The sequence below is a fragment of the Eptatretus burgeri genome, chromosome 18, assembly GCF_056783735.1.
Source record: "Eptatretus burgeri isolate ZD-2024b chromosome 18, Ebu_testis_v1, whole genome shotgun sequence".
NCBI classification, from domain to species: Eukaryota; Metazoa; Chordata; class Myxini; order Myxiniformes; family Myxinidae; genus Eptatretus; species Eptatretus burgeri.
The window spans coordinates 34893922-34909841 of record NC_140978.1 but is presented as its reverse complement, the minus strand read 5'-3'; the positions used below and the strand labels follow the sequence as shown (position 1 = coordinate 34909841).

Genomic DNA, 15920 nt, shown 5'->3' with positions numbered 1-15920 from the left:
AGTGGGAAGTGGGCAAGGTGACGTGCTGCTCCGCCTCCGATATCTGACCTGACTTGGCATCAGGTTTGCCAGGTTTTTTGTTTTTTGGTGATCGGCCAAATCGCTTTGAAAAATGCCAAAATTCGAAAAGATCTGAAATTTATGGGAATCCTGCTCACCAGATTCTCTCAGCGGGGGCACGTCGTGAGTGGAGGATGGCAAGGGGCCCAAGCACATGCCTCGCGGGTTGATTTGTGGAAAAGTTCTCAAAGCTTTATGAAAAAGTGCCTTTCGAATCCAATCTACCTTTCAAAATCCACCGCTTCAAATATCTGGCTACCTGCTCATTGCGACAGCCAAGTCAATATTTGCAAGTGCATACTACGATTGCGACACGTGACCCATCAACCACGCGCGTGCATGCTTGGACAGCATCAGCACTCGTGGACATTACACGAGTCACACGAGTGCATGCGGAATTTACACATGCAGGTGGGAAAGGGGGGGGGGGGATATCCTTGTGCCGTAAGAGGCGACCAGGGTTGCGTCAGGAAGGGCATCCGGCGTAAAACATGTGCCAAATCACTATGCGGATCATACGCATGATCCGCTGTGGCGACCCCTAACGGGAGCAGCCGAAAGAAGAAGAAGAAGGTGGGAAAGGGGGGGCTTGGGACTCATGGCTCTGATTGGCTCTGGTAACCGTGAGATCAGCTGCAGTCACCACCCGGCCAGAAATGGCCAAAAGCAATTGAAGACCTGGGTGCAAGAAGTACTTGAGTCACATTTTTGAAAAAAAATGAGCTGGCACCAGTACTATAATCTATAATGGCCAGAGCATCATTTGATACCAAAAAATTCTGAAAATAAGTACTCAAGTCCTGTATATTGGTATATGGTCATTGCTGAATTCATTAAAATGTAGTGCAAAAATACCCAAGTCCAGAAATGTTTGAGCAAGAAGTTCCTAAGTCCATGACTGTCCAATCAAAATGCTAGTATGTGTCACGTGACAAAGCTGTGAAAATGGTGACCATGGAGGCTGGACAGCATGGTGTGAATGAGGATAACCCTGATAACAGGCATGACAGGGGCAAAAAACGTAAAAGAAACCCTGGAGACTGGGCTAGAAAGAGAATGAAGGATGCCAAAACATCAGGTATGAAGTTTCCATGCATTATACTTTGCTGGTACTGAAAAAGGCACTACATTCGTCAGCAGCTTTTGAGCCCTCATAAAACTGTGCATGTGGCAGTGCAGTGCAATGCTGTGCTGACCCAGATTCCCCATGTATTGGATGTATGTACACTGTACAGCCCCATGAGACAAAGTAAAAATGACTGTTTGGCAATAAAAAATGAGCAATAAAGGGCTTTGTGTGTTAATAGTACCTAAATCCAGGCACTTTGTCGCAAAAAGTACCTAAGTCCAGGTATTTAGCCACGAAAAGTACTTAAGTCAAAAACTAATTTTCTCGTTTTCTTTGTAATAAAGGATAATTTTTCCACAAAAAAAGGGTTTGTCTGCTCTGTATAGCCCCTGGAACCAGCAACAGGCTCCATAGTATGCCACCTTAAAAAAAAAGTATCTGTAGTATGTTTTGAAAACTTTGATCCTCAATATCTCAAAAGTGTTATTTTGTGACTAAAGTGCTTCTTGCACCCAGGTCTTCAATTTGGCCTTTCAGCAGGAAAAAAAAAAGGCCAAAAAAATGAGTTGGCCAGCACATTATTTCCTTGTTGGCCAAACAACAGTGAAAAAGGCCAAAAATCGGTGAATTTGGTTGGTAAAAGGCCAAACTGGCAACTCTGCCTTTGGTTCATTATGTTGGCAACATTCCAAGCAAACTTAAAAAAAAAAAAACCCACGGGGATCATTTATGCCTCTGGCATGGCTACTGCTAAAGAGGCTTCAAAAAGGACAACGTGTAACAGGTTTGTACGATACAAACTTCAGACCATACAGATTCATTTTGGAGGGGGGGGGGAAACAAAAAATAATAACAAGCAGTCATAGACTGGTACTTACAAAATGGTCAACTTGCCCTCTGACCTTGTCTAATAAAAGCTGTCTCTAGAGAAGGTAGCGACTCAAACCAGAAGTTTCTACGATGATTCTGTACCAAACCATCAAAAATCGAATGTTTGACCTCACTGTGACCTTGACCTTTGACCGATTTTGACCAAAATCTAATCAGCACTCGTCATCACCCTCCTGAATCACGTGGTGTAATTTGACATTGGAAGCTTCTTCCGTTCTCGAGTTATAACTTTTTTTTTGGATGTTTGACCTCACTGTGACCTTGACCTTTGACCGATTTTGACCAAAATCTAATCAGCGCGAGCTATCACCCTCCTGAATCACGTGGTGTAATTTGACACTGGTAGCTTCTTCTGTTCTCGAGTTATCGTGCCGACAAACAAACACACAAACGCACACAAACAAACACACAAACAGAGGACGAAGTCATCAATATACTTACGAAATCTTTAGATTTCGTAAGTAATAATAAATAATCGGGGAATAAATGGCAATCGAATGGTCGTTGTTTAAACTGTATAATCAGAACTTTGCACACATGTCTATAATCCTCAACTGGAAAACGGGTTGTCTCACGATTTTGGGAATGATGGTGCATAAATCCTTTAATTTGAGAACAACTATCGTGTATTTCTGTAACAAGAAACAAGTGGGGTTATTGTATGCAAAGGGGATGGCCGCCGCAGTCACGTCATTTTAAATGGGCATTGGCAACACACAAACCTCTCGAAGGCTTTTCATATCATTTATCTGTGTTAACATCGGTCGTCTGGGTAAACAAGACAAGCTCCACAAAATAAACCAGGACAAGAGGGTGCTTAAGGCTCAGTGGAGCACTTACGCAAGGAACACGTGTCACCAAACAGTGATGTCATGTCAAACCGATGACGTAATCTATAATCTTGAATGGTACACTGTAAACGATGATGCGTAAGTATTTATCATTTCCTAATCATTGGACTCTCAATTTGTTCATTTCATGTTAAGCACAGAGCTGAAGGTTGCATTTCTACTGGGGTGCAGGTGTGACGCTGATGTTCAGAGTGCCAGCCTTTGATCTCGCCCATCTTCGTGAAATGTACCGCTGGATCCTTAACGTTGACCAAAGATCGGTACTGGAAGATGGGGGCTCCGGCTTAACGTCCCTCCGCTAGATGGCACACTCATTGATGTATCGCCCTGCATGCTAAGCTCCAGGATGAGACTTTATAGCCGAATCAGGATTCAAACCCAGGCTAGACAACTCAAAAGGTGAGTGGGCAAACTTTTAGGCTATGTTGTCAGCCCAGGGTCCAGAATTACTTAAATCAATGACCTCCACCACTTCCCTAGCTTGGTGTTGGCTTAGCGGTTAGGGTGGTGGCTTGGGATCCTAGGGTCCTGAGTTCGAGCCCTGTTGGCCACTGAATCAACACCAGGGGTTTGACTCAGCCTGTCATCCTTCTGAGGTCGGCGAAATGAGCACCAGTATACTGGTAATTGGGGCACTGCATCAGCGGCATAGCTGCGCCCATAACCAATGATGCAACCAGCAGCCAAAAAGGCAGCACACGATGGGAACCACTTCCCTTAAACACTGAATGTTGAAGATTTCAACTCATGCAATGTAATCCCAGATAAGAATCTTTCCTTTATGGCTGAAGCTTCAGAGCAACAGAAGGGTCCAGGCCATGTGCAGCAGCCCAAGTGGTGAAAAAGGAGAGAGAATGCAAAAATTAAATAAACAATAGAAATGTTTCTTATTTATCATTTGTCAGGAATGTGCCACCCTCGGGTCATTTGTGGAAGGTATGATTGACTGACAGTATTTGTAAGCAAGTGATGATTTACATGACATCACAATGCTTCAAGCTAGTCTTACAGAAATGAAGGATTTAATCAATGGAGGTGCTCGTGCTCTCAAATTGGTCATTTCATGATTACATGTGCTGTGCGGCACTAAACTGAAAGTTGCATCATCACTGTTGACCATGATAATGATGACATACAGGGAACAGCATTCTGTACGTCACATAACAGATCCACATAAAACAAGAACAGTGCTTGGTAGAGTGCATAATCTCAGCTTGCACGTTCATTCTGAACAAAACTACCGTCATTAACTGAACACGCTACTCTTACGATCCACACGCCCAAATCATCCATGCACCCTATTATGTCACAAAGATTGACATTATCTGTCGCTTTTTTGATTATCAGGATATTTAACAACCACTTTTATGCATATTACGGCTAACTTGCATCAACGAAGGTGAGTATGAAATACAATTCAAACTATATTCCACATGGCTAATCGATCATTTGTTTGAAGTTTCGCATCGATCTGTTAAGCGGTTATGATGAAGAATATTTTTTTTACGTTTTGATTTTGAATCCAATATGACCGCCAGACCACGTGACTGATGACATCATAAATTATATTATTCACTCACATCGGGTCGGAGATCAGATATGTGAAGTTTCAGATTTTTCGGACAAGTATTTCAATTCAACCAATCATGGCTGGAATACCACTTCACCGACGACATCATCGTTATCACCCTACATACCCTATGGGGAGTTGATGACAATTGCCAAGTTAAATTTTTTTTTCATTGAGCAGCTTCAGGGATGTCCAATTTTTTTCCCCCTTTAATCTAATATTTCTGCCATGCCATATGACCTCTGATGTCAGAGATATCAATGAAATATTCTCCATGGGGGAGTCCCTCCTACGTTTAAAGTTTTGCATCGATCGGACAAGCGGTTGCAGAGAAAAACATTTTTAAAGCAAAAATATAGACGCGCACACAGACACAGACACAGACACAGACACAGACACAGACACAGACACAGACACAGACACAGACACAGACACAGACACAGACACAGACACAGACACAGACACAGACACAGACACAGACACACACACAGACACACACACACACACACACACACACACACACACACACACCTTCGCATCCCCTTCGGGGCGAGACAAAAACAGTACATCTTCTCTTCGTGAACAAACTGCCCTCTCTGCTGTTAAAAGCGATTGATTAGAAATGGTGGGGAGGTGGGGGGGGAGGGGAGAAGGTGAGGAGAAAGAGCATAAATGACCCATCTCAGGACACTGCCTCATGGAAGAGGAGACTAACGAATCCACTATCACCTCATCATTCAACTCCACTCAAGCCATTCATTCCAGGGCCCTAGCCTTGTACTAGATGGCCGGATACGCCGGAACCAAGAGTACCTGGTCAAAAAGAAAGCACCTGTACGAACCTCCGACACGACGATTCAGGACAAATGGAGAGGGGGGGGAGGGATTGGAAGAAGATATTTCTCAAGGAGCCGAGTTGGGAAAATAGACAAGAAGAAGGCTTTTATTGTTGGCATCTCCAACGTTTGTGTGCACACAAGTTCACAACCATCATTTCATCGGGGATGGCAGGAACCAGTCAAAGTTCAAACCACATTTACGAGACATGTTTGTGCTGTCTGTTGTTGTGGCACCTGAAAGGCACAATATACCCCCAAGGCTCTTCAATGCATAGAAACTCGAGAGGTTCCTCAAGGAAGCTCATGTTTTATCTGCTTTTTTTTTCCATTGCTCGTTTGCATTAAACGGCTTCGAATCCAGATGCACAATATGATACAACAGACATATGTCGGTTCACGCTTAGCGGTCACAAGGCTGCACTTGTAAAACTTTGAACGAACGGAAAGGTGAAGCACTTCTTGTGCACAAGATGTTACGATAAAGGTGCCGAGTTCCCAATCCAAACAAAAGCAAAACAAAATAAGTGCACCCGGTTATAAGATAAAGTCCGCAGCAGCAAACCTCTGCTCCTATACATTCATCTTGTCCAAGCTTTCATTTGAACGTAGTAAATGCAAACAACTGAAAGTAAACTTGAGCAAGACAGAACAAAATAAAATGGTACGTAGCATCTACACCCATAGAGCAACAAGCGATGCAGTTCAGAAACCCGGGTTGCGTCTCCAGAAATTGGCTCCGTGGTGTTTGCTCGTATGTGCAGAGTCAACGCATGCCAAGATGTTGGCACGTACGCGGACGTATATACAGGATGCAGATCGAAGAGGTAGGAGGGAATGAAAAGAAGAACCCAAGAGAACACTGGGAGATGATGACGGCTGCTCGTGCAACTTCACGACCAGGGCTGTAGTTTGTTGTAGTGCTTCCTTTAATGACGCCCTACGACCTTGAAAGTTTCGATTTTCACTGCTGAAAAAAAGAAACCTGAAGAGGTGTGCTTTCGTTCTTCAACACACGGATTTCCTTAGGGTTTGAGCAAAGCTGTGTGTGGCTCAGAGACTTTGGCCGATCCTCAAACGAAAATGGCAAATTTAAGTTGACATGTGTTATTGGTGGTTCCACTGTCAAGTCCAATTTCTGAACCACAGGCAAGTGGTGCGATAGTTTCATCCAGATGCTCAGATTCGAAAAAAAACATTGCATACAAATGAGTGATGAGAAATAAAATGTGAGATACTCATATCTAAAAGAATGATGGAGAATCTAGGCACAGAAGAAAAACAATGAGACAGGCAGAATGGTCTGAGAAAGCGGAGCAGGAAATGAACGGTGTAAAGGAATTTCCTGACCTGTTGTTCATGCATTGTCCTCACATGTTGCATACGATGGAATACAGGGAAACTTCGGGAATGGCTACCTGGGATATGGTGAGCTCAAGAAACGGTTAGCAGATCTGCACTGTTGCAGGAAAGAAGGGAAGTGCTGCAAAGTCCATGGAATCACAGGAAGAGTGGTGGAGGGAAAATGTACAATCTCAAAACCCTGACTCAGTGAGAAAAAACATTTCATGAAGAACAAGCATCATTAAAATTCCCTTTTTAAACAATAAGGTCATTCAGATTTTGAGATAGAATTCAGTTTTACATTGGGATATTCACCAGATTAAAATTTTTTATTATATCTATATACCTGTGTATATATTTTTTTTGCATGAACAACACTGTACCGGAAACTCACCTCTCCTCCAGACTCGCTCCCCCCTCATCTTAGCCCATCCCCCAGCTCCTCCAGCATGCACATGTTCTCCAATAACCTCCTCCTGGTTAAACTCCCAAAATCAAGGCTTACTGCACACCAACTTTTTAGTTCCTCTTTCACATAATTTGTAAAACTACCTTCATGAGACTCTTCACTCCCACTCTTCCCTCAAGAGCACCGCCATATGCTTTCATCCCCCATATTTAGAGTCTATTCTACTCCCAATAATCCTACACGTGCATATGGACACTGTGTTTCCTTCCCTTCCTCCCTCTCCTCTTTTCCCCCTTCATTCATCCCCTTGCTTGTTATGTCCAAACGTTATGTCCTCTGCCTTTTGTTCGTTACCTTTTGTTTGTTTTTTTACCCTTCCTCGCATGGCTCTTCCATGAGTCTTGATCTTTTATAGAGAAAAACAGAAAATTGTTCCTTTCAATCAGATAAAGCGGTGGTCGAATAGCCATGTAATTGTCCAAATCGATGATGTAATTCAAGAATAAGCAAAATGGTGGAATACGCATAAGCACCTGCAATGTAACTTCCTGGCAGTTAAAAACAAAAATCACAATTTTAGATATAGCCAAATAATTTTCACGAGATTGTTCTTTTTCAGAGAGAAAAAAAAACAAATCCTCCGGGAAATTAGTCAAATTGAAATGCAGAAACAGTGACGTGTTAACTTGGTATTGGCCCGTTTAACACAACCTTCCTCACTTGACCCACTGGTCATCCTGGTTCAGCGAATCCAAATACAGCGAAACACTGTCGTCCACTTCCTGAAAATCAGGTACCAAAGATCAAAGGCACCTCATACTGCCAAGATTCTGGTACATGGCGTGGCCTGTAAGAAACAAAATGAGGTCTTTAACACTCTTGGTTGTACTTTGGTACGAGGGAAAATGAAATGGCACGCCGACAGAAAAGTAACGGCAACAAAATAACAAGACCAGTTTGCCCGATTTTGGTGAACAGCTACAAGCCTACCTATAAAGGGAAATGGGAAGTGAATTAAAGATACAGTTGAGCCATCAAGTTTCGAAAATGCCGATGGCCATGGTCTGTGTGGCAATTTGTATTCAATGTATGCATATCCATGGAGTACATCGATACTGTATTCCAGTAACTTCGCCGCTGATAGGTCATCTACGAGGGAATCTCAGGACTATTTTTATGGCACCGCCCATGCATGCAATATTTCAACTTAATGGCCAATAATGTACATTAAAAATAGAATCCGGAAAAACAAGTTTGATATTTTAACTTCAGTCTAGGGGGGCAGACGGTCACTTCCCCAAAACACGTGGTGAATGTACATCTCTGTTGTCTGGCGAGAGTGACAACCCGGCCACCCGCGCCACATACTGTGGAGGGAGCCTGTGGTCATTGGCGAAGAAACTCGAACCGGAGGTCAGACGCATGCCCGGGGTCAACGACAAACACCCACGTTCCCTGCTACCGGAGGTGTTGCCTACTCCACTGCGCATACTACCTTGTCCTTGCTGCCCAGCATTCTGGTCCTGCATCGCCAGGTCCTCAAGACGCTGGGTCAGGGCGAGCTTCTGCTGGATGGCCATTCGCAGAAGCGAGTTGAGGGTCTTCTTTTCATCCTCAGCGGCAGACAGCTGTCGCTGCATGCTGTCCAACTGAGACATGTATTCATCACAGCTTTTTGTGCCAAGATGAGGGAAGTATGAGGGGTGGGTATAAAAACAAAAAGAAAATTTAAAGATGCTTGCCTTTATGATGTCACAAAATATACACTACCGGTCAAAAGTTTGAGAACACCCCCAATTTTCCAGTTTTTACTGAAATTTAAGCAGTTTAATGTTTCACTAGCCAAACCCACGCTCCGCGTGAAGTTTCTGAAGTGAGGGTTCGTTAAGACGTCAATATATCCAGTGTTCACAATGTGATTTATAGAATTCCTTTATATACAATGTTTCTTTTGTTGCATTATTTTGTGTCAAATGCTTCTGAGGTAGTCAGCATGTGCAGAAGAGGGTTTTACATTGCAGACGCTGTTTTCTAGAAGTGGCATTAAACCTCTCAGCGGTGACGGTCTGTCGATGACAGACGTAATGACGTCAGCGAATGACCGATGATGTCATGACATCATTACACCTCTCAGTGGTGACGTCACACATCGCCATGCACACAAATGTAAAAATTAGAAAATCGCCCAAAATTCCCAAACCTGTCCGTCTGGCGCGATCTCACATAGCCTATGTTGTACATTAGACCACAGAGCACCCACATTCAAAAGTGGTGACAATCCGTCTGGCAGTTTCGGAGGAGATAAGTCCACAAAATATTGCTTAGCGTATTAATATAATAATTGTACTCTGAAGTTAAAGCATAGAACAAATAAACAATTGCAGATAAAAAGAGAAATCATGGAATTGTTTTGTTGAACAAAATTTACTCAAAATTTTTGACTCATCAAAGTAGCCACCTTTTGCAGATACAACAGCCGAACATACTCGTGGCATTCTTTCTACAATGGAAATCAAATATTGTTCGGAAAGTTCTTCCCAACATTGTTGCAGAAGTTCCCACAAATGTGTTCCACTTGTAGGTTGGTTTGCTTTCACCCTTCTGTCCAGTTCATCCCAAACCAGCTCGATGGGGTTTAAGTGTGGAGACTGTTCTGGCCATTCCATGATTTGAAGCCTACAGTCTTGTTCTTTTCTTCTAAGGTAGTTCTGACATAGCCTGGAGGTATGTTTTGGGTCATTATCTTGCTGTAGGATGAACTCCTGACAAACTAAGCGTAGACCAGAGGGTATTGCATGGCACTGCAAAATGCTGTGGTAGCCCTTTTGGTTCAGGGTGCCAGTCACTCTGTGCAAGTCGCCGACTCTGGATCCAGCAAAAGAGCCCCAGATCATCACGCTTCCTCCTCTATGTTTGACAGTTGGTGTCACACACCGAGGAACCATCCTTTCGCCGACTCGACGGCGTACAAAAACCCTGCGTGATGAACCAAAGATTTCAAATTTTGATTCAACGGTCCATAAGACCTTCTTCCAGTTTTCAGTAGTCCACTTGCGGTGCTTCATGGCCCAGGCAAGCCTCTTTTTCTTATTTTGCCATCTTCGCAATGGCTTTCTTACTGCCACTCGACCTGTCAAACCTGCAGCTCAAAGTCTTCTCTTCACAGTTGAAACTGAGACTTCCTCACTCTGACCAGTGTTAACCTGTGCTTAAGCCTGGTGTTGGCTTAGTGGTTAGGGTGGCAGCTTGGGATCCTAGAGTCATGAGTTCAAGCCCTGTTGGCCGCTGAATTAATATACACCAGGTTGACTCAGCCTGTCATCCTTCCGAGGTCGGCAAAATGAGTACCAGTGTACTGGTAAGGGGGACACTGCATCAGCGGCATATCCGCGTCCCACTAATGATGCAACCAGAAGCCACAGGCTGCACTCGATAGAGAACCTGTGCTTGAAGCTGCTGTCCTGTGAGCCGCCTATCACGCAAGCTGTTGATTCTCAGAAACTTATCTTCTGATTGTGTTGTGGCTTTGAGTCTGCCAGACCTCTTCCTGTCAGAGTTTGCTCCAGTTTCCAAGTGCCTTTTGATGGTGTAGGAAACTGAACTCACTGACACCTTGGCTTCCTTTGCAATTTCTATCAAGGAAAGACCTAGACTTTTAAGGGTTATAGTCTGTCTGTCTTCCTTTGTTAATTGTCTTTTCTCACCACGATGAAAGCGATATACTACTTTCTGCAGTGCAATATTGTCCAAATAATGCTTCAGAGGGTGTAGCAACACAGTCTGTTCCAACACTGCTTTTTATACAGACAGTGTTTGTAACTAATCAACAAAGGTTGGGACACCTGTAGGAATTGTTTGCATCAACTTTCAAGGCTTAATTTACTTCTGTTGCAGCAGAACAGCTGCAGTTGCTAACCCATTACTCATTCCTGAAAAGGGTCTTTTTTAACAACTCTGAAATTTACATTATTTTTCAGTTTTTGGGAACCTAAACTTGTTTTTTTTAACCTCTGGCAATTTACTGCTTGGCTTTGTACCATTTCAGGTTATTCACTGGACTTGAACTACTTAAATTTCAGTTAAAACTGGAAAAATGGGGGTGTTTTAAAACTTTAGACCGGTAGTGTACGCGCATGTATTATTGCCTTAGAGCAAGCGAATAAGAAAAATAAACGAGTCAACAAAAATAGGTCGTTAAATAAATAAATAAATAAAAAAAGGGTCACAAAAAAACTATGTTAAGAACTTGGCAATGCTCACCGTGTGGCAAACAATGAACGCAGTGTCGAGAAGGTAGCTGCATCTTCTTTGAGAGCTTTCAGCTCATTACGAAGCTTCAGCATAGTCTCCGTAACCAAAGACTTCTCACTTTGGTATTTTCCCTTCAGTTTAAGCATTGCTGCTTCCGCAGTCTGTCATACACACATACACACACCATCGCAGGGCCTCTCAGACAGCAAACAGCCACACTGGCTACACATATCTTTAAGTTGACTGTAGTTACCTTTGTAAGAACAAGATAGGATGCGAGTGACATAAACAAAATATTGCTTTGGTCGTGAAAGCAAAACGTCAAACAATCAACAGACTCAGTGGCATAATGGTTAGATCGTCCGCTTTAAGTCTCGGATATTGGTGGTTGGAACCCCGGTCGAGTCATACAAAAGACTAAAAATAGTACATGTTCCTGCCTTGATCGATGCTCATCATTTAAAAAGGATAGAGCTTGAGCAAACAACCATACGTTGCCGACCATTATACAACCTTGATGGGCATAATGGCCTCCTTCTGCGTTGAAGTTCCTTGCAAACAGTCTTATTAATTAACTAGAAGGCACAAGGTAGAACACATAGCTCCTCCAGGCGAAACGGCTTCCGTTTTGTATTTCACCCATAGGCCGGATCTGCATCCGTACCTTAACTAAAATCAAATTGGCTTGTTCTTGTCACCTACCAAACTCATCCACCAAGTTTTGTCGTAACTTGTCTAAATGAGTTTGAAATGACGTGCTATGTAAATCGACAAATCTCTCAATGGTGAAGAATCACTTTAAAAATTATCGTATCCAGATCTTCACCTAAAACTAATAATTTGTCCTGGTCACAAACCCAACGTGTCCACCAAGTTTCATCCGAATCTGCGTGTAATTTTTTGAGATATCTTGCTCACAGACAGACAAACACACAAACAGACAGGCAAACAGGGGTGAAAACATAACCTCCCACCTTTGGTGGCGGAGGTAACAAAGTGCAAAAGCCGTGGGACAACAAGAAGAACAACAGCTTTTTAAAGTGAGCTTTGGAACTGAATCTACGAAGAGTCCCATATCGAAAGAAAAAATCTCTCAAACCAGGGTTACATTCCAAATCATACAAGGCTTCGGTCTGATGATGTATCTGCAGAAATATTTTGATTAAAATTTTGTGCAACCTTTAAGGTGGTGCAGCGAATATCAGCGATAAATATCGAAATATCGGCAAAGCCAACTTCCGATGCACCAGGGATCAATTCTTCATTGCAATGCTGCAACCGCATGTTTACGATCGAGCTTCCAGGTCCTCATGTTACCAAATTTGTGGATTTTCTCCACCCCAAAAGTATCACTGCCAAAACTTAATATTTTCTACTCATCCTCTCTTCTCTGTGCTGTCATTGGAGTGGACCAATTATACATTTATTTGTTGCCATTTTGCCTCATTATCATTTCGCTTGCTGTTTTATGGCCGCAGCATCTCTGGAAAAGCAGATTGGCCTTGGCCTTAGGAGTTCCTCCAGAACCTGGGCAACTTTTCCAGTAAAATTCTGATGATGGAAACAAGAAAAAGAGCAATCAGAGATTGCAGACCTTCGCCAGGACTTGTTTTGTGTGGCGTTTATGTACTGGTGTTACGTAATTAATAAGAAACATAATTAGAAGGGCCACTTTATAACTGCTGGCAGTGATGACCAAGACGTCCCGCTTTGATCGGACACCTGACCCTGACTCATGACGGTTATTATTAAATTGAATTCAGAATTCGATTAAAATAAATTCAAATCAAATGGAACACCAAATAGGTACGGTCCTGCATTGGAGTAATCAGAAGGAACTCAAACAAGCAAAGGGAAAAGATGAAGTCATCAGGAGGAACCTGGATAGGATTCACATTTCAGCTGCTACTCATCTCCCCTCAAACCTATCCAGGCACAGCCAAGTGAGCCTTATTCAAAATTTTTTTAATAAATTGATTTAAAAAAAAAGAACCCATATAAAAATAAATAAATAATTCTAGCTGCCAGACCATATGTCCGATGGAATTTAAATTTAAAACATTTATTCCCAATCACTGCGAGGTCATAATTTTGAAGTTTCACATTGATTGATTCAGTGGTTCCTGAGAAAACATTATTTAATATTGTTCTTAAATCCAATATGGCTGCCAAACCAGGTGACCTATGACATCATATGTATGAACCTTCTGTTCCTCGTGGATAGGCGCAAATGTGCAAAGTTTCGCCTCGATCTGTTCAACCATTTCAGAGAAGACTTTTGAAGGTTTAAAAAAAAAAACAAAAAAAAAACATACAATATGGCTACCGAATCACGTGACCGACAATGTCATCCAAAAAAATTGTGGACCATTTGATCCCGAGATGACCCTCAACAATTTTCATACTGATCAGATGTAGCGTTCTACATATGCAATGACGACGTCATAATGAAGGAACCAATGACGTCATAAAAAAATCACTCATCCGATGAGGAGTACTTGCTATGTGGGAAGTTTCAATTTTTTCCTTGGTGCAGTTTCAGAGAAACAGAGGTCCAAAGATTTTCCATTTTTTGCAATATGGCTGCCACACCACATGACCTATGATGGCATAATTATCATTCGAACATCCTACATGAGTAGTCGCATCGAAGGTGAAAATTTCGTCTCGATCTGACACGCAGTTGCGGAGAAAAACACGAAAGTTCTGTGTGGACAAACAATCAAACAAACAAACAAATGGACTCAAATGCAATACCCTCTCCTTCGGCGAGGGTAACAACACAGAGCCTTGCCAGGGTATAGAGATTACAGTAGATATGAGAACAAATAATCTCTACTAAAGTAGATATGCATGTGAAAGTGAAACTCTCACTGATACACACCGATTACAATAGTCTTTCCTTTCCGGAACGGGTGAGACTAACATGTTACACACTTGCATATCATATCACAGCTGATGAACTCTACTGTGGTCATATAATTGCATTATATCTGACAGTAGCTGTAAATAACCTTCCATGTCCTTCATCTTTTTCTTTCCTTGACAAAAATGGATAAACAGCCATCTCGATATGCATGAGAACGGCACTCAATACAGTACATATATCTGAAAGGCTGAACGGTTTACGTTTTGTATCCCACCGATAGGCCAGATCTGCTTCACGGAACCTTGACCAAAATCGAATCGGCTTGTTCTTGTCACCTACCCAACTCATCCATGTCGTTTCGTCTGAATTTGTCCACAACATTAAAAAAAAATATCGTGCTACACTTCATTTTTGGCCTCATCTTTCAATAGTGAAGAATCACTTAAAAATTATTGGATTTGGATCTTCACAAAAATCTCATTAATTCGTCCTTGTCCCACACCCAACCTGTCCACCAAGTTTCGTCCGAATCCGTCCATAACATTTTGAGATATGCTGCTCACAATGGAGAGACAGACAGACAGACAGACAAATAGAGAGATGGTGAAAACAATCTCCATCCACCTTGAAGATCAAAAAAAATAAAGACCAAAAAAAAAAAAAAAAATTTGAAGAATAAGATATAAATGCATTACTCGAAAGCTACCAACCAGTTTGTTGGCCTTCAACACTGCCCGCAAGGTCGCAATCTGCTCCCTCTTGGTGAGCAACAGGGATTTAACCTTGAGAACCTCCTCCACAAGGGCCTCCTTGTCCTTATCAAGTTCCGTTAACTCGGCCCTGCTGGTGGCCTGCTGCCTTGAGCGTTCAACCGCTCGCTCAACCGCCTGTTGAAGGTGACCCATCTGATCTCGTATAACAGCCCACAACCTCTGGACGCTCATAGGCTCTCTGCGGACCTCAGTCAATGGAGAGAGAATGCCATCTGGCATCTCTGAAGCAGAAGAATGGGAAATGAGGTCTGCAGTCTTTTCTGCCCCAATCTGTTGAGGTTTGTGATCCATTCCACTATCTCCATTTTCAGCCAATGGCAGTATTGTCTCCTTGTAATGGTCCAGCATCACTCGGCTGGGCGTCTCGCTATTGCACAAGCAAACGTGATGGTAAAGATTTGCAAGCTCTTCGCTAAAGTTAGTCAACTCCTCCTGCACAAAGGTCAGGGTTTCTTGATTTTCCGTTGCTACGATGCCCAGTTCTTTGATTTTTTTCTCCAGCTGCACGATGTGTTCACTGCATGCACTGTTTTCTTGCTGCAACCCCATCAACGTCTCATTAAAGGTCAGGAGCTCACTTTCGTGCAACGATTTCTCCTTTTTGTACTTTTCCTCAAACTTGGAACCTCGCTGTCTCGCATTTTCCACCTCCGCTTGCAGCTGCACCAACTCCGACACGGCCGCCGTAAGCTGGGCCTCAAAGTAATCGGCTCTGCTGCCATTCTGCACAATGCCGGTACCGCCATTGGAAACCTCGTCGCTGCTTTTCACAAGTCCCTCGTCTTTCTGCCCATCAAATGAGGGCTCCAAATTGTGCTTCACATACGACAGACAACGCTCCTTCGTCTGCTCCATCAACTTGTTGATGCATTTCTGCTGGTCTGTCAGAGCTCCCTTCGTGTGCTCCAATTCCTTTTGAGAATCCTGCAGGTTCTCCAGCAGCATCGCCTTCTCTTTCTCCACCTGCACAATAAAGCGAATATGCTCTTTAATTATT

General features: G+C 42.9%; 1 protein-coding gene across 2 annotated transcripts in view; it reads right to left on the bottom strand.

The window, feature by feature from the left end:
• Window positions 1-5357: 5357 nt before the first annotated feature.
• The window catches only part of LOC147008865 (protein bicaudal D homolog 2-like), a 70060-nt gene continuing 59497 nt past the window's right edge, over window positions 5358-15920 (bottom strand). Inside the window, exons 5-8 of one of the 2 annotated variants that reach the window (XM_085863892.1) lie at window positions 14861-15886; window positions 11291-11442; window positions 8526-8701; window positions 5358-6760 (exon numbers count right to left, since the gene is read on the bottom strand). In XM_085863892.1, the coding sequence (XP_085720018.1) occupies window positions 6723-6760; window positions 8526-8701; window positions 11291-11442; window positions 14861-15886 (1392 nt within the window). In that variant the 3' untranslated portion in view covers window positions 5358-6722. Of the gene's footprint in view, window positions 8702-11290; window positions 11443-14860; window positions 15887-15920 lie in introns of both variants that reach the window. The other variant, XM_085863891.1, reaches the window with a different exon arrangement.